The 19558-nt window shown below is 37.8% G+C and overlaps 1 protein-coding gene across 1 annotated transcript; it reads right to left on the bottom strand.

Moving 5' to 3' along the window:
• Window positions 1-11389: 11389 nt before the first annotated feature.
• LOC129881774 (probable indole-3-pyruvate monooxygenase YUCCA10) lies at window positions 11390-13155 on the bottom strand. Its single transcript, XM_055955882.1, has 4 exons — window positions 12484-13155; window positions 12115-12354; window positions 11895-12017; window positions 11390-11748 (listed from the first exon to the last, which is right to left on the bottom strand). Exons 1-4 carry the CDS (start codon window positions 13105-13107, stop codon window positions 11584-11586), a joined length of 1152 nt encoding a protein of 383 aa, XP_055811857.1. The 5' UTR covers window positions 13108-13155; the 3' UTR covers window positions 11390-11583.
• Window positions 13156-19558: the final 6403 nt, after the last annotated feature.

Consider the following 19558-nt stretch of genomic DNA (forward strand, 5'->3'; position numbering starts at 1 on the left):
GCAATTACTATTTATAAATTATTAATTATGGGCTTTAACTGATTGTTATAATTCAACTATTTAAATTAATTATTTAAACATATTAAGTTTTTTCACAATTAATAAGAAAGAGAAGATAAAAAGTGGTGCATTTTCAACTTTTCCTTTTTCAACTTACACATGCCTCCCCCCTCCCCCTCGTGTCTCTAATACAACTACCTCCGTTAACTTCTTTGTAATTTTTCTTTTTTCAATTTGTTCAATGATAGTCAAAGAAAATACCCTCTGTCTTCCTCAAGATTTCTCCAGTCCCCACCATTTTAAAACCACCATTTTCAATTAGTGTATAGAGGAGTTCTGTATGATGAAGAAAATCCAAAAAGTTGATCATACACCTCGGAAGAGTCCTCGATTTACAAATGATGAAGTTACAGTAGAGATTGAGCCACAAAGTTTTAATATATTAACTCAAACACCAGTCAAAAAAATGAGAAGCGAGGTAACTAGGACTGTTGCCAGCAGATTTGGTGGACCACGCATATTAGGAGAGCAAGCTCCGGACACCACCAATTTTCCTATGCCAAGGCCAAGACGATCAATTTTCAGATGAAGGATATTCTCAACTGGTACTTTTATTTTGTTGTTTTACTAGTCCATTTCCTCTAATGGTAGCATGTTTTTTGATATAAACAATCAACTATAACTTTTCTTTTCTTGGGTTAGTACATTTTCCTTCATTCGTAGTATGATTTTGATGTTTAAAGAATCAACTGTTACTTATGTTTTACAATTATATGACAATAATTTCTTGAAATCATTCTTTCAGTTTTCTTACAGGTTTCATATTGGAATTATAGTCCACATGACATTATTAGAATTCAGTTTGCATACATGTTTCATATTGACATTATAGTTTAGCTCTTTTTGTAATACCCCCCAAAATATTTCCCTAAGATTCAGACCTTTTTTGTATTCGTGTAGGGTCGAACTCTATTATTGTGAAGTATATGCATGAGTTGGGATGAGTCCCTGAGAAATTGAAAGGTGTTAGAGGTGATGTGGGGTCACAAGGGACCCCTAGGACCAAGCTATAAGTCCAAAAGATTCGTCGTGGCTAAGTTTAGGATGAATTCGTATAAGGAGTCGACTTCTAACGACTCTATCTTTTGAAAGACGACAATCGGGGTGGCCCACGACCTAGTAAATTAAAGGTCGTCGAGTCTTCTTTCCAACGCCACCAAGAATGTAATTTTTGGAGTTTGAAGTCAAAAGATATGACGATCCTAAGACGAACTAGCACGACAGGAATTTCTGACCTGGGTTGCAACTGCTGGAAATCTGGGCTTGGCGCCGTAGTGGCGCGCCGCGCCACTATCGCGCCAGGAACAAGCCTCAGTAGTTTAGCCTCTGGCGCGGTGTGCCACTATGAGATGTGCAGGGTTTTCAAGCCTATTTTCCAGAATCAAGAAAACTTGGGCTTGGCGTTGTAAGGGCGCGACGCGCCACTATCGTGCCAGGAACAAGCCTGAGTAGTTTGGTCCTTGGCGCGACGCGCCACTAACAGATGTGCAAGTTTTTAGCCTATTCGACTTGGCGTCGCAGTGGCGCGACGCGCCACTATCTCGCCAAGAGTGTTTTTGGCCTATTTTCCAGATTTTGGAGAAAGGGCAATTTGGGTATTTCTCCAAATTATATATACACAGCCTTGGGATGTTTTTGGGACCATTTTTAGTCCCTTTCTCTCTCTCTAAAAGCCCTAAAAAATTTCCCTCTCCTCTTCTTATTTTCTAAATCCATTTCCAACAAAGATTTCATTCAAGAGCTTCAAGAAATTCAAGTTTTCCATTGAAGATCCAACAACAAGGTTTTCTTCAAGTCTTCACTAAGGTATGTAAGGCTACTCAAAATATGGGTTGAGTCCACCCATGTGCCCTACACTTTCTTTGAGGTTAAATGTTCATAAGAATGGAGTTTCTTGATAGGCCTATGTCCAAATGAGTCTTGTCATCCATCAATGTGATTCTTGATATGTTGATGTTGTTGAGACAAGAAATTTCTAGAAAGAACCTTCATGTGAGTATGAGTTGATGAAGATGAGTCGTTAAACATGCTTTATTGGTTTTCTTAACTATGTGGATTATGACAAAAATACTAATTCTCTTAAATATGTTGTTCACTTTAAATTGTTGGTCTAAAACCTTGGAGTTGTGATGAGTTCCAAAGATGTGTTAAATGGATAGATAAATGGTTGGATATGTTTGTATGATGCCATAAATGTATATTTAAATTTACTCTTGAATGATATGATTGGAATCGATCGAATAGTATGATTGGGAGATGTTTGATGGTGATAGAGTTGATGAGTTGACAAGGTTCTAAATGAGACTTGTCGATATGATTTGATTGAGTTGATTGGATGGAGTTTTATGAGCATTGAGTCTTGGGAGGAGTATCGAGCATCGAATTGGGTAAGAGTATAGTCCATACTCGAACTCAATAACTACGTCGCCAAACATAGGAGGGGATTGAACCGTTAAAGTTGGATGCTTCCCCAAAATTATTGTCCTGACATTATAGGACTTGGTTGGATTGGATCCATGATTGGTTGATTCGTTCATACCCTGGCAAAGTATGAACGGACGCGGCAATAACGTCGGTTTGTTGTACTATCACTGGCTCATAAGTGATGGTTGTCGGATAAGAGAAACTCCCATATAGGTCTTGATAGTCCTCTGAGTCGGATTGAGTTGAATGGTATGTGATTGGTCCCGTCTAAATATATTCTTGTTTAGACTTAGGACACTTGATTGAGTTGTTATTTCTTTTGAGTTGAGATTTTCGAGTTTGTTTGATCCTTCTCTGATGTTGTTTCATTCGGCCATTTTACATACTCGTACATTCCATGTAGTGATGCCATTTGGCCTGCATCATTTTATGATGCAGATACAGGTACTAGAGATCATCAACCGGCTCACCGTTGAAGATCCATACATTCCCAGCTAGTTGGTGAGTCCTCCTAGTTTCCGGAGGATACCGAGATCTCCTTTACAGCTTTGTTTGGTTTTCTTTAGTTTGACGGTTGGTAGCTATGGGCTTGTCATTGACACCTCCTAGATTGTTGATAGAGGCTTCATAGACCGGAGTGTAGAAATGTTGGATTGTTCTTTTGAGTAGTTCTTCTATAACTGTTGGTTGATCTGATAATTATTTGGCCTTTGGCCCTAAATTATGAATAGTACTTCATTGATTGAATCTTTTGCTGAGAGAATGTGTTTGAATGAATGTGTGACTGGACCAGGTGGTTCGCTTGGAGGCCAGAAATGGCTTTCGAGTGCCGACCACGCCTAGGGTACCCTCCCGGGGCGTGACAAATATGGTATCAGAGCCTAGAGTTCAAGAGTCCTAGGGAGTCTATGAAGCCGTGTCTAGTAGAGTCTTGCTTATGGGTGTGTTGTGCACCACACTTATAATCAGGAGGCTATATGACATTAAGAATCATTTCACTTATTTCATACTCTGAATTCGTGCGATAGAGTTAAACGCTATAAACTTCCTTTCTAATTCGTGCGTTTATACATTACAGATAATGCCTCCTAAACGTACTGCTAGCCAGAGGAATGCTGATAACGCAGAGATGCCACAGTCAGAGGTACTCCCATCGAGGGATAGGGGCCGACCTGCGAGGTATGCGGAGGCATCTTAAATGCCTATTACTCCACCTGCACCAACTTTGGAAGCAGACTTTAGAAGAGCGATTGCCATGATCACTCAACTATAGCTGCCTAAAATGGTAACCAGAGTTCGCCAACTCTTAGCTCTAGTTCCCAAGAGTCGTCTGCTGCCACCAAAATTAGAGACTTTCTGAGAATGAATCCGTCGGCATTCACGGGGTCTAAGGTTGATGAAGATCCCCAAAATTTTATTGATGAGATATGGAAAATCTTGAAAGCTATGCATGCTACGGAGATTGAGGGGGTTGAGTTGGTGTCCTACCAGCTCAAGGATGTGGCAAACATATGGAATAACCAATGAGAACAAGGTAGAGGTGAGGATGCTGAACCTACTGTGTGGGATGAATTTGAGGGAGTCTTTCTTGACCACTTCTTTCCCCGAGAATTGAGGGAAGCGAAAGTGGAGGAGTTTGTGAACCTGAAACAAGAAGGCATGACTGTTAAGGAGTATAGCTTGAAGTTCATCCAGCTGTCCAGGTATGCTCCAGAGATGATCCCAGATGTGAGGTCGAAGATGAGGAAATTTGTCTCTGGTTTGGGAAAGCATGTGAAGAAGGAGTGCAAAGCAGCATTGTTAATCTCCGATATGGATATTTCAAGATTAATGGTGTAGGCTCAACAGGTGGAGGATGAGAAGAGAAAAGACAGAGAGAAGCATTTGAGCAAGAGGGAGAGATCAGCTGGGCATGATAATGAACAGAGGAAAAACAAGGGCAGCAGGTCCTTCTTTTAGAAGAGGCCTTCCAATTATGCCTCATCTACCGCCAGTGCACCTATGCCGTAGAACATGTATGATCGGCAAGGACAGAGTCGCCAGAATTTCAGACCCAGGGTTCTCAATCCCAGGCTAGAGTGGGTCAAGGTTCGCAAGGGAAGCCACCATGCGTCAAGTGTGGTAAGCTCCACTTGGGAGAGTGCAGAGCGGGAAGGGTTGGTTGTTATAAATGCGGCCAAATAGACCATTTCCAGAAGGAGTGTCCAATATGGGGGAACAGAGACCACTATTTTACCACCGCACCGTCAGCTAGAGGTAATCAGAGAAGCACTATTTCAGGTATGAGTGGAGGTACAAACCGCCTATATGCCATGGGTAGTCACCAAAATTAGGAGAACTCTTCAAACGTCGTGACGGGTATGATTCGAGCCTTTTCTCTTGACTGTTATATTTTGATAGATCCGGGTGCCACACTATCTTTTGTGACTCCTTACGTGGCAAGTAAGTTTGATAAAATCCCTGAGTGTCTCCTTGAGCCTTTCAGTGTAGCTACTCCTGTCGGTGATTCTGTCTTAGCTGAGAGAGTCTATAGAGATTGCACTATGTCAATTCATCACAGGGATACCTTGGCTGACTTAGTTGAGTTAGACATGGTTGATTTTGATGTGATCCTTGGCATGGACTGGCTTTATGTCTGTTATGCCTCTATTGATTATAGGACTCAGATTGTCAAGTTTAAATTCCCGAACGAGGCTGTCATAGAGTGGAAGGGGAGTCCTGTCGTGCCTAAGGGTAAGTTTATCTCCTACCTTAGGGCCAGGAAGTTAATCTCAAAAGGGTGTATTTATCACCTTGTCCGAGTGAAAAACGGCAGTATTGAGTCTCCACCTCTTGAGTCGGTTCCGATTGTCAACAAGTTTCCTGATATTTTTCCTGAAGACCTGCCTGGAGTCCCTCCTGATAGGGAGATCGACTTTGGGATTGATGTCCTTCCTGATACCCAACCTATCTCAATCCCTCCATATAGAATGGCTCCGGTTGAGTTGAAAGAACAGTTGAAAGACTTGTTAGATAAGGGATTCATTAGGCCGAGTGTCTCACCATGGGGTGCTCCGGTCCTATTTGTGCGAAAGAAAGATGGGTTACTTAGAATGTGTATTGACTACAGGCAGCTAAACAAGGTCACCATAAAGAACAAATACCCTCTCCCCAGAATAGACGACTTATTTGATCAACTTCAGGGTGCCACTTGTTTCTCAAAGATAGACCTAAGATCGGGCTACCATCAGTTGAAGGTGAGGGAGTGTGATATCCCAAAGACAGCTTTTCGGACCCGCTATGGTCACTTTGAATTCTTGGTGATGTCCTTCGGGTTGACTAATGCCCCCGCAACTTTTATGGATCTTATGAACTGAGTATTTAAACCATATCTTGATATGTTTGTGATTGTATTCATAGATGATATTTTGGTTTACTCCAAGAATGAGGAGGAGCGCGCCCATCATCTTAGAGTCGTCTTGCAAACTCTAAAGGACCAAGTGTTGTATGCAAAATTCTCCAAATGTGAATTTTGTCTTGCATCAGTGGCTTTTCTAGGCCACATTGTATTTGGAGATGGTATTCAGGTTGATGCTCAGAAGATTGAGGCAGTGATAAATTGGCCCAGACCCACGTCCCCGAAAGAGATAAAAAGCTTCATGGGTTTGTCCAGCTATTATCGAAGGTTTGTAGAGGGATTCTCATCCATATCATCACCATTGACCAAGCTGACCCAAAAGAAGGCTAAGTTCCAATGGTCCGATGCTTGTGAGAAGAGTTTCCAAAAATTGAAGACCAGGCTAACCACTGCTCCTGTTCTAACTTTGCTCGATGGAACAGAGGGTTTTTTGATCTATTGTGATGCATCTAGAGTTGGTTTGGGTTGTGTGCTGATGCAGAAGGGAAATGTGATAGCCTATGCTTCAAGACAACTTAAGGTTCATGAGAGAAATTACCCAACTCATGACCTTGAGCTGGCAGTTGTGGTATTTTCTCTAAAATTTGGTGCCACTACTTGTATGGAGTGCATGTTGATGTGTTCACCGATCACAAGAGTTTACAATACGTCTTCAACCAGAAGGAACTCAACCTGAGACAAAGAAGATGGTTCGAACTACTCAAAGACTATGATATGAGCATCCTCTACCATCTAGGTAAAGCTAATATTGTTATTGATGCTCTTAGCAGGTTGTCTATGGGTAGCACTGCCCATGTGAAGGAGGGAAGGAGAGAATTGGCGAAGGAGGTACATAGATTAACCCGATTGGGAGTTCGTCTTGAAGAGAACAATGAAGGTGGTTAATGTTCAAGATGGGTCTGCATCCTCACTCGTAGTAGAGGTAAAAGAAAAGTAAGACCAAGATCTCGTCCTTCTCCATTTGAAGGAAGTTGTTCACAAACAGGAGGTGATGGTTTTTACCAAAGGGGGAGATGGTAAGTTGAGGTACCAAAACAGATTATGCATACCAGATGTCGATGATATTCGAGGAAGGATTATGGACGAAGTGCATAGTTCCAGATACTTTATTCATCCTGGCTCTACAAAGATGTATCACGATTTGAGGGAAATCTATTGATGGAGTGGGATGAAGAGAGATATTGCGGAGTTTGTTTCCCAGTGCCCGAATTGTCAACAGGTTAAAGTTGAGCATCAAAGGCCATATGGGTTAGCTCAAAATATAGATATCCCGAAATGGAAGTGGAAGATGATTAATATGGACTTTATCACAGGTCTGCCGAAGTCTCGAAAGCAATATGATTCAATTTGGGTGATTGTGGATAGAATGACGAAATCAGCTCACTTCTTGGCAGTTAAGACTACCGATACTGCAGAAGACTATGCAAAGTTATACATCTAGGAGATTGTCAACTTGAGTACAGCCTTTCATCCCTAGACAAACGGCCAAGTGGAGCGCACCATCCAGACATTGGAGGATATGTTGAGGGCATGTGTGCTTGACTTCAAAGGAAATTGGATTGATCACTTACCTCTCATAGAGTTTGCATATAATAATAGCTATCATGCAAGCATTCAAATGGCTCCTTATGAAGCTTTGTATGGAAGGAGGTGTAGATCGCCAATTGGATGGTTTGAAGTTGGTAAAGTTGAGTTGATTGGGCCCGATTTTGTTCACCAAGCCATAAAGAAGGTGAGAGTTATTCAAGATAGGCTAAAAATAGCCCAAAGCCGCCAAAAATCTTATTTGTGCATTTTGAGTTTGGATAGTAAATTTTTTTTTATTTAAGAAATTGATTGGTTGATTGACTGAATTCTGATTGTAATTTGTGCCCCGAGTCCATTCTTGGTTTACTCCTCATTCGAGGACGAATGATCCCAAGGAAGAGATATTATAACACCCCCCAAAATATTTCCCTAAGATTCAGACCTTTCTTGTATTCGTGTAGGGTCGAACTCTATTATTGTGAAGTATATGCATGAGTTGGGATGAGTCCCTGAGAAATTGAAAGGTGTTAGAGGTGATGTGGGGTCACAAGGGACCCCTAGGACCAAGCTATAAGTCCAAAAGATTCGTCGTGGCTAAGTTTAGGATGAATTCGTATAAGGAGTCGACTTCTAACGACTCTATCTTTTGAAAGACGACAATCGGGGTGGCCCACGACCTAGTAAATTAAAGGTCGTCGAGTCTTCTTTCCAACGCCACCAAGAATGTAATTTTTGGAGTTTGAAGTCAAAAGATATGACGATCCTAAGACGAACTAGCACGACAGGAATTTCTGACCTGGGTTGCAACTGCTGGAAATCTGGGCTTGGCGCCGCAGTGGCGCGACGTGCCACTATCGCGCCAGGAACAAGCCTCAGTAGTTTGGCCCCTGGCGTGGCGCGCCTCTACGAGATGTGCAGGGTTTTCAAGCCTATTTTCCAGAACCTAGAAAATTTGGGCTTGGCGCTGTAAGGGCGCGACGCGCCACTATCGCGCCAGGAACAAGCCTCAGTAGTTTGGTCCTTGGCGCGACGCGCCACTAACAGATGTGTAGGTTTTTAGCCTATTCGACTTGGCGCCGCAGTGGCGCGATGAGCCACTATCGCGCCAAAAGTGTTTTTGGCCTATTTTTCAGATTTTGGAGAAAGGGCAATTTGGGTATTTCTCCAAATTATATATACACAGCCTTGGGATGTTTTTGGGACCATTTTTAGTCCCTTTCTCTCTCTCTAAAAGCCCTAAAAATTTTTCCTCTCCTCTTCTTATTTTCTAAATCCATTTCCAACAAAGATTTCATTCAAGAGCTTCAAGAAATTCAAGTTTTCCATTGAAGACCCAACAACAAGGTTTTCTTCAAGTCTTCACTAAGGTATGTAAGGCTACTCAAAACATGGGTTGAGTCCACCCATGTGCCCTACATTTTCTTTGAGGTTAAATGTTCATAAGAATGGAGTTTCTTGATAGGCCTATGTCCAAATGAGTCTTGTCATCCATCAATGTGATTCTTGATATGTTGATGTTGTTGAGACAAGAAATTTCTAGAAAGAACCTTCATGTGAGTATGAGTTGATGAAGATGAGTCGTTAAACATGCTTTATTGGTTTTCTTAACTATGTGGATTATGACAAAAATGCTAATTCTCTTAAATATGTTGTTCACTTTAAATTGTTGGTCTAAAACCTTGGAGTTGTGATGAGTTCCAAAGATGTGTTAAATGGATAGATAAATGGTTGGATATGTTTGTATGATGCCATAAATGTATATTTAAATTTACTCTTGAATGATATGATTGAAATCGATCGAATAGTATGATTGGAAGATGTTTGATGGTGATAGAGTTGATGAGTTGACAAGGTTCTAAATGAGACTTGTCGATATGATTTGATTGAGTTGATTGGATGGAGTTTTATGAGCATTGAGTCTTGGGAGGAGTATCGAGCATCGAATTGGGTAAGAGTATAGTCCATACTCGAACTCAATAACTACGTCGCCAAACATAGGAGGGGATTGAACCGTTAAAGTCGGATGCTTCCCCAAAATTATTGTCCTGACATTATAGGACTTGGTTGGATTGGATCCATGAATGGTTGATTTGTTCATACCCTGGCAAAGTATGAACGGACGCGGCAACAACGTCGGTTTGTTGTACTATCACTGGCTCATAAGTGATGGTTGTCGGATAAGAGAATCTCCCATATAGGTCTTGATAGTACTCTGAGTCGGATTGAGTTGAATGGTATGTGATTGGTCCCGTCTAAACATATTCTTGTTTAGACTTAGGACACTTGATTGAGTTGTTATTTCTTTTGAGTTGAGATTTTCGAGTTTGTTTGATCCTTCTCTGATGTTGTTTCATTCGGCCATTTTACATACTCGTACATTTCATGTAGTGATGCCATTTGGCCTGCATCATTTCATGATGCAGAAACAGGTACTAGAGATCATCAACCGGCTCACCGTTGAAGATCCATACATTCCCAGCTAGTTGGTGAGTCCTCCTAGTTTCCGGAGGATACCGAGATCTCCTTTACAGCTTTGTTTGGTTTTCTTTAGTTTGACGGTTGGTAGCTATGGGCTTGTCATTGACACCTCCTAGATTGTTGATAGAGGCTTCATAGACCGGAGTGTAGAAATGTTGGATTGTTCTTTTGAGTAGTTCTTCTATAACTGTTGGTTGATCTGATAATTATTTGGCCTTTGGCCCTAAATTATGAATAGTACTTCATTGATTGAGTCTTTTGCTGAGAGAATGTGTTTGAATGAATGTGTGACTGGACCAGGTGGTTCGCTTGGAGGCCAGAAATGGCTTTCGAGTGCCGACCACGCCTAGGGTACCCTCCCGGGGCGTGACACTTTTATAGAATACAATATTCAAAGTTTTATTATAATTCATTTTTCATACAAATTTTATATGCTATTACAGTTCAGTTCTGATATTGGATACCATATTAATACATTGTTTCAATTAAGTTTCTTGTTATGTTACCACTAAGAATTTTTCAACTATTATGCCAGTGTGGTACCAAAAAAAGTTTTCTTTATTTTATAGATTTTTACATATTATTATACTTAAATTTCATTTTATGATTTAGATTTCATGCACCATAATACACGAATATATTATTAAGCCTACAAACGGGATACAAACTAAATTAAATTTCAAATTTAAGCTAGGTTCATACCAAACTTATTATGTCCAACAGTCAATAAATAGTACGATACAAATGAGATTAAACAAGTTTCACACACAAAAATAAAATTTACATGACATAATTAGAATTCAGTTTTCATACAGGCTTCATATTGACATTATAGTTCAACTCATGTATAGAATACAATTTTCAAATTTATACGAGAATTCAATTTTCATACAAATTTCATATGATATTACAGTTCGGTTCTTTTATAGAATACCATATTCATACATTGTGTCAACTAAGTTTCTTGTTATATTACCACTAAATATTTTTCAACTCGTATGCCAATGTGATACCAACAATAGATTTTTTGATTTTTACATATTGTTATACTTAATTTTCATTTTAAGAGTTAGATTTCATACACAATAATACACGAGTATATTATTAAGACTACAAACGGGATACAAACTTAATTAAATTTTAAATTAAAGCTAAGTTTATACCAAATTTATTACGTCCAACAGTCAATAAATATTATGATACAAATGACATTAATCAAGTTTCATACACAATAAAATTAACATGACATGTAGTTATCTATTACTAGGGTAGTATGAGAAAAAAAAGTTTAAAAATTTTGATTTGCATGACCAAGTAAAATGAAATATCTATTTTGATATAAGAGCCAGATAAAATGAAACTGAGGGAGTATGTACTTTTTGAAATGGAACACTTGGTCCGCAAAAAGGCTCGAACCAAATTAGAAATTGCTCATCAAATTGCTTACGTAAACGTGAAGCACGGGACATATATATATATATATATATATATATATATATATATATAACCAAAGAAAAGAGTTGACATATATATTGACTCTGACCAAAATAAGTCTATGTAAATTGTTAAGAGACAATAATCTTACCCTTATATTACAGAGAAATTTTCTCATATTTTAATTTAACTAACCAACATTCACATTCCTTCATGTCTAAGGCTCTAAAAACTCTCACTCAACAAAAGCAACGAATGATTATTCAGAGAAAAGAGCTGATATGTGTGGCTATGTTTTGAGCATCAAATGCAATCCCATAAAGTCCTCTTCTTGATAGCCCCACACAGAAGAGTCCATTCTTCCCCTTCCAATGTTGTGGAAATTCTGGCTTTGGTAGTCCATCTTCATTCAGAAGATAATCATCTCCCTACACATCAATTCCATGTCATTACTCATCCTTTAACTATGTCATTTTTCCAAAAATAAAACAAAACTAGAGTAACAGAGGAAAAAGACACAACAGAGTACAAGACAATTTTATTATTAGAATATAAAACAACATAAGTTACCTACCTGAAGCCAGTTGTGAGTAGTTCTCATGAAGCCAGTAGCAAAGACAATAACATCAAATTGATGAGATTTACCATTTTCCAGCACAACATCATTTTCTCTTATGCTTTTCATTGCAGGTAACACCTGTCACCATCATTTTTGCATGAATAATAATACTCCCTTTAACACAGATTGAATTTCGAGGGTTAAACAGTTTAAATTTAACCGTAAATTAAGTTACCTGGATTTCACCGGACTTGATCTTTCGATGAGTTCCCACGTCAAAGACTGGATACTTGCCATACTTTATTTTAGAAGCAAAGGGTCCCTCTTCTGGCCTTTTTACCCCATAATACTTGCTTATATCTCCATACATTAACTTGCTTAACATTACCATTATGGTGTCCACCACTGTGTATCCAACCTTATACTTCAACAACATCAGCCCCAAATATCCCATTTCTCTTGATATCAAGTGCATCTGTAAGATACAGACGAGGTTGGCTCAAGGGTAAGACCACTAAAACAATTATCAATGTTAAATCTTGGTTTACTCGAGTTAAAATGATATGGCGAGAAATAGTAAAAATAAAATTAATTAATTAATTACCGGGCTTCGAACGATGATGGAAGTGTTAGCACCATGATTAGCAAGATCAAGTGCAATTTCCATGCCTGAATTACCACAACCAACAACCAGGACACTTTTACCCTTAAACTTGTCACCATTTTTGTATTGAGTAGAGTGAAGAGCCTCTCCATTGAAATTTCCCAATCCAGGGACATCAGGGATTAAAGGGTAACTAGCTTCTCCAGTAGCCACAACAAGAAATTTACAAAAATACTCCTCCATTTCACCAGAATTACCATTTCTAACCTTAACATTCCATTTTTTTGTGGATTCATCAAATTTTGCAAATTCAACTTTTCTGTTGTACAAAGGGGTGATATTAAAATAAGAAACATAGTCATCCAAGTATTGAATGAATTGTTTTTTGGGTATATAAGTAGGAGAAGAAGGAGGAAAAGGAATGTAAGGAAGATGACAAAATTGTTTGGCCAAATGAAGATGAACTCTATCATAAGAATATTTTTTCCACATAGGAGAGTAACAATCTTCTTTTTCAAGAATGAGATTTGGTATAGACAATTTATTTAGGCATGCAGATGTGGCAAGGCCAGCAGGGCCTGCACCAACAATGATAACCATAGGTTCTTCATCAAGTGTTGCCATGCCTAAATTCAGAAGAAAATTTGTTGGTGTTGACAGAAAAAAAAATATATGAGGGATTTATATATAGATGGAAATTAAATTGTCAAGTACTAGCTGACAAAATTGGATTCATTAGAAATTTATTTATTTGTTGACAATTTGAATGTTCATTTATAGTGCTTTTATTATTCTTTTCCTTTATTTGCTTAATTTGGTAAATTGTGTTAAAATTGAATCTCTGTAAATATCTAAAATTGATTTCATTTATGGTGACTTTATTATTATTTTTCTTTATTTACTTGATTTGATAGATTGTGTTAAAGTTGAATCTATCTGAATTTATCTAAAATTGAAAATATCTTTCATTTAGATTCCACTATAAATATTTTTACCTTTCCCTACTCCAATTTTATTTTTACCTCTCAAAATTATAAAATTATATTTTAATACTAATTCTTAACTACTAATTTTACGGAAATGTGCTTTGCACATTTGTCCTTGATCATTATCATAAAATTTCTATATACTTAAAAATTGAGTTTCAAAATGGAAAATGCGAAAATTAACAATATGAATTTTAACATTTACATTTTATTGATTATTGAAGGCAATTTTAAGAATGAATAAATCTAAGAAAATAGACTCTAGGCTATTGTCATCCCTGGTACAATAGCAAGATTGTAATCTCAATAAATTCAGACATTTCAAATTTCAGTGCTTTAACACATGTATATTTTGAAAAATGCTTCTGACAGATCTGCTGGATCACAGACTTGAGAGTTAATGCCACCTGGATCGAGGATTAATTGACACCTCCGTTAGGACCATCGTCCATCTTGGACAATTAAATTATTTGAAATAAACAAAAATATTTTTCGTTTATAATATGGTTCAAAAATGTCTTTATCATCAATACTTTGATCCAGAAATATTTTTTTGTTATTTAATGGATCAAAAGTGCTCATATTGTTACAAAATGAGTCAAAATTGCCCTTTTTCGAATAAATTTTTTTTTTTTAAAAAACACAAATCTTGTTCCTTATAAAAATATTACTTTTAAGGAGCTCTATTCTTATTTTTATTTTTTTAAACCACTTTAAGTAATAAAAATATAGAAAAATATTTTATTCTTCGTAATTTCATTTTTATCAATTAAAATAGTATAATTTTACGTACTCTAAGTTTTAATGGATAAAAAAGGACAATCCGGTGCACTAAATCTCCCGCTATATATATAATATATATAAGATCATAATAAATGCATAATTAATTTTTATTCAAATAACGATAAAAAATAATTATAATAAAATAAGAAATATTTTTAATTTTTTAATTTTTTCTAATTGAAGTAGAATAAACATTTGCTAATAAAAAAGAAAAAAATGTGTTCAAAAAGAAAATAAATAATATATTTATCTGAAAAAGGACATTTTCGACCCATTAAATAACAATAAGGACATTTTTGGATCAAAGTATTGACAATAAGGACATTTTTGGACCAAATTATAAACGAAGAATATTTTTATTCATTTCAAATAATTTAAGGACATTGTAAACATTAGAATTATATTGAATTTAAATCCGTAAATTAATTTAGACTATATTAAATTCAAGAAAATAGTCCAAATGATGTGGCAATCCAAGTCGAATTAAATGAACCACTAAAATCACACCACATGTCAAAGTTAGGTGGCAATCCAAGTCAAATTAAATAAGCCACTAAAATCATGCCACATGTCAAAGTTAGGTGGCAATCCAAGTCAAATTAAATAAGCCACTAAAATCATGCCACATGTCAAAGTTAGGTGGCAATCCAGGTCAAATTAAATAAGTCACTAAAATCATGCCACATGTCAAAGTTAGGTGGCAATCCAGGTCAAATTAAATAAGCCACTAAAATCATGCCACATGTCAAAGTTATGTGGCAATCTAAGTCAAATTAAATGAGCCACTAGAATAATATCATGTGTCTATGTGACATGTTCTGACCAATCAAATTAAAACTCTTCAACAAAGAAATCTGATTGGTCAGTTCAAACCAACCAATCAAATCACACCTTCATACCACTCTCTACAACTATAAATAGGGGTCCTCATTATTCTGAGAGAGGGTTTTTTTGAAGAACAAGAAGCAAGAGAGCTCGTGGATCAAAGACCGCAAATTCTCTACAAAGCTACAAAGTTCAAGTAATCAAATTCAAGTTTAAGATCAAGAATGAAGAAGAATATATCAAGAAGATCAAGATCAAGTTACTTGTTCATCTTTACTGTTCGTCATAACCATACAAGTGTTCGTGACGAATAATTCAAATCCAAATTCGAAGACGAAGATTCAAGATTAAGCTATTCAAGCCCTTGACTCTAAATCAAATTCAAGTTCAACGTGTTTCATATTATTTGAAGAATCAGAGGATTATTATATAGATTGTAACTCGCATTATATTTTGAAATCAAATATTACACTTTGTTACTCCAATTTTCCGGTCTTGATTATTTATTTTTCTTGGCTCGAAAATTTGTTGTTTACAAATTTTGGCACGCCCAGTGGGACAATCGCTACCTCTCATCTCTTCACATCGATCATCAAACTTCAAGACCCCTTAAATGGCATCTAAGAAGTTTGACTCCAGGACTATTATTGCTAAGGCTATTGATTCCAAGTTCTTCTTTGAGGTGGAGAACATACTGGATGCTACTATGGGAAGTTTGGGACCCATCACTAGGAACAAAGCAAACTTGCTAGGACAACAAGCACTTCAAGTGCCGTCCGCATCAGTTCCTATTTTTGATCTTCTATCTTCAAAGGGGGCAAGATTCTTTCCGAATGAATTGGAAGAAGGAGAGAATATAGCTGATATTGTTGAAAAGACGTTGGCTCGACTTAGTCCTTTTAACATGAGGAATTGCACTATTCAAGATGAAGATGATGTCTTGATCATTAGATCTGCCTCAATCACTCCATGTAACTTGTTTCAGACAGATTTCAGTTTGAGGGAAAATCCATGCTTTGTTCTATCATCCATAACGGCCATCCAAGCGATGATGACTAACACCTCAACTGTTGAAGAACAACTGGCGAGTTTGACGAAGGCAATTGAAGGTCTAACAAAATATGTGCAAGATCAAGATAATCGAATTGTCAAGTTGACGGACAGAGTTGAGAACGTTATGGAGGGGGACTCAAGTCATGCACTTGGAAAACGTCCGATGATACAAGAAAAGGGAGATTCAGTTACAAAGCAAATAAATGTGGGTGATGAGCTGCAAGTATCTGTTGAAGGAGGAATTCCCATTCATCAACTGAAGGACTTCATTATGGGTACCATCAAAGATAAGTATGACGTGTCTTCAAAGTCATTATTTACATATGCAAAGCCATACACTTCAAGAATCGATGTTTTAAAGATGCCTACAGGATATCAACCTCCAAAATTTCAACAATTTGACGGAAAGGGAAATCCAAAGCAACACATTGCCCATTTTGTTGAAACCTGCAATAATGCTGGAACATATGGAGATTATCTGGTCAAGCAATTTGTGCGCTCCTTATAAGGAAATGCCTTTGACTGGTATACGGATCTCGAGGCAGGCTTTATTGATAGTTGGGAACAACTTGAGCATGAATTTCTTAATCATTTCTATAACACAAGGCGTACTGTGAGCATGGTTGAACTCACAAATACACGTCAATGGGAAGATGAACTTGTCATTGAGTTCATCAACCGATGGAGAAATGCAAGCCTCAATTGTAAGGATAGGCTTAGTGAAACTTCCGGAATAGAAATGTGCATTCAAGGAATGCGTTGGGGACTTCGTTATATCCTACAGGGTATTAAACCCAAATCATTTGAGGAACTAGCCACACGTGCTCATGATATGGAGTTGAGCATGTCTTCAAGCGGGATTGAAGGACCACTTATTTATGGGCCTCACAAGGGAAAAGATAAAATGGAGGTAAAGAAAGGAGGAAAATCAGCACCTAAGTTTGGAAATAAGGAGTCGATGAATGTTAATGTCATACCTTTGAAAGTGGCTACGAATCTAAGCAAGAATCAAAGGGTGAAGACCACAACTTTTCAGAATAACGCAGGTAGAAAGATGACTTTGAAGGAAATGCAGGCAAAAGAGTATCCTTTCTTGGACTCAGATGTTCCAGCAATTTTTGAAGAGCTTCTAGCGTTAAAACTCTTTGAGCTACCTGAAATGAAGCGTCCAGATGAGGCTGGGAGGACTAATGATCCAAATTACTGCAAATATCACCGTTTGATGGGCCATCCGATCGAAAAGTGTTTTATCTTTAAGGAAAAGATCATGGACTTGGCCCGTGAAAGAAAGATATTACTTGAAGATGAGAAGGAGAGTTCAAATCAAGCCTCTGTCACTTTTGGTTCACTCGACCCCATAGTTCTTTGAAACTTTATCGAAATACATGATAGTGGTGATGACATAGCCACATCACCACCAAAGATGATTAAATTTGGCGACTTCAAACCAATAGATGTTAACGCATCATTGCTTGTTCCTTTGATGAATGAAGTAATAAGGGAAGATAAACCTCTAGAGGAAAACCAATCTTGTGGTGCTTATACTGATGATGAAGGATGGATATTAGTGACACGACGAAGACGTTGTAAAATGAGCTTGCAAAGAGAACCGAGTAAGCAAGTGACTAGAGCAAAGATGAAGAAACTACCTAAAACTCAAAGGGTAAAGAAGAATGTGAAGAAGTCAAGAGTTGGGGGAAATTACTATCAAAAGCAACGTCCTCCGATGACATTAAAGGAATTCTTGCCAAGTTGGTTTCGTGAAAACATTTCTCATCATGACACCAAGGCCTCGTGTTGTAACATTGATAGAGAAGAAACAATGGGAGAAAGCTCATCACCATCATTACCTCCATCCCATAAAGGCCCTATAAAGCCTCACTCTGAAGAAGCGGACACTTGTGATGCGAAGTTTACATTCACTAATGATGATCTTCTATTGGGTGAAGTGCTGCATAATCATCCTTTATATATGGTAGGTTTTGTGCTTGGACATAAAGTGAATAGGATCATGGTGGATGATGGATCTGGGGTCAATATTCTCCCTATTCGTACTGTGAAGGAACTTGGAATCCCAATAAATGAACTATCTGAAAGTCGTCTAATGATTCAAGGATTTAACCAAGGGGGGCATAGAGCCATTGGTACTGTCAAATTAGATATAACAATGGGAGATATGCGTTCGAGTGAGTGGATGCATGTTATTGACTCAAAGACCTCGTATAATATCTTGTTAGGAAGGACATGGATACATGAGAACAAAGTGGTGCCGTACACCTACCATCAATGTTTCAAATACTTTGAAGATGGGGTTCAAAAGAAGGTAGTTGCTACTGATGAACCTTTCACCGAGACAGAAGCACACTTTGCTGATGCAAAATTCTACTTAAAGAACCATGCTTCAAAAGAAGTCAAAGTTGATAATGCGATACCTGCTGACATTACAAAAAAGGTTGATGTAGCACCTGATAATGCGAGGGTCATGATTGAAAAGAGTAAAACGCTTTCAGACATGAGTAAAATACTTAAGATAAGTGAGGCATCTTCAAGTAAGAGAATGATTTCTATTTCTCACTATGTCCCAAAGACAAACAAAGTCAAGATCCTACCTTCTGAGTTGTAGAGTAGTAAGTTGACATTCCCTATCAAGTAAATTGATGCAATCAAATCACCTTCAAAAATGATACAAGAATTTGTCAGACCATCGAATCATGATTCACATGAATCACTCCCTAAAAATCGTACAAATGAGGGTTTTGACCCGAATGCATATAAGTTGTTGGTGAAAGCAGGATACAATCCCAATGAAGCTACTAAAGTAGGGAAGCTTCCAAATGAAGTTATTGAAAGGGCAAATCATGGCCTAAATCCAACTCAAAGGATGATGATAGAGAGAGGGTTTGATGTCAAGCAATCGTGCGAAGGCTTGGGTTACAAACAACCATCACCAGTCCGAATCTCTATAAAAAGGATGAGCATCAACTACATTATCCCCGTGGAAGAATCGATGATGTTCAACAAGAAGCCTTCTGTGTTTGATCGACTTAGTGGCATGACTCCTAACGTTTCTGCATCTGATCGGCTAATAGAATCAACTCCAAAAATTTCAGTGTTTGATCGATTGGGACCAATGAAGAAAAAATACAAGTGCCAATGAAATTATAGAATAATGGAAGAACGGGTATATGCTCGGGAGCATAATTCACCCAAGAATTGGCCCAGTTTGATCCCTTCTAGAATGAGGCGGGAAACAAAACTTGTAGTTTTATGTGGAGATGTCCTGAGAGCAAGAACTCACACCATAGTTCACACTAGGGAGCGAGATGAAGATGAAGAAAGTGTGGGATCATCAAATCACATCACAATTTGTGCTGAAGAAAGTACTCCACTATATGCAAAAATTGATGATGGGTTTGTTGATATTCATG

This window comes from Solanum dulcamara, chromosome 3, assembly GCF_947179165.1.
Source record: "Solanum dulcamara chromosome 3, daSolDulc1.2, whole genome shotgun sequence".
Classification (NCBI taxonomy): domain Eukaryota; kingdom Viridiplantae; phylum Streptophyta; class Magnoliopsida; order Solanales; family Solanaceae; genus Solanum; species Solanum dulcamara.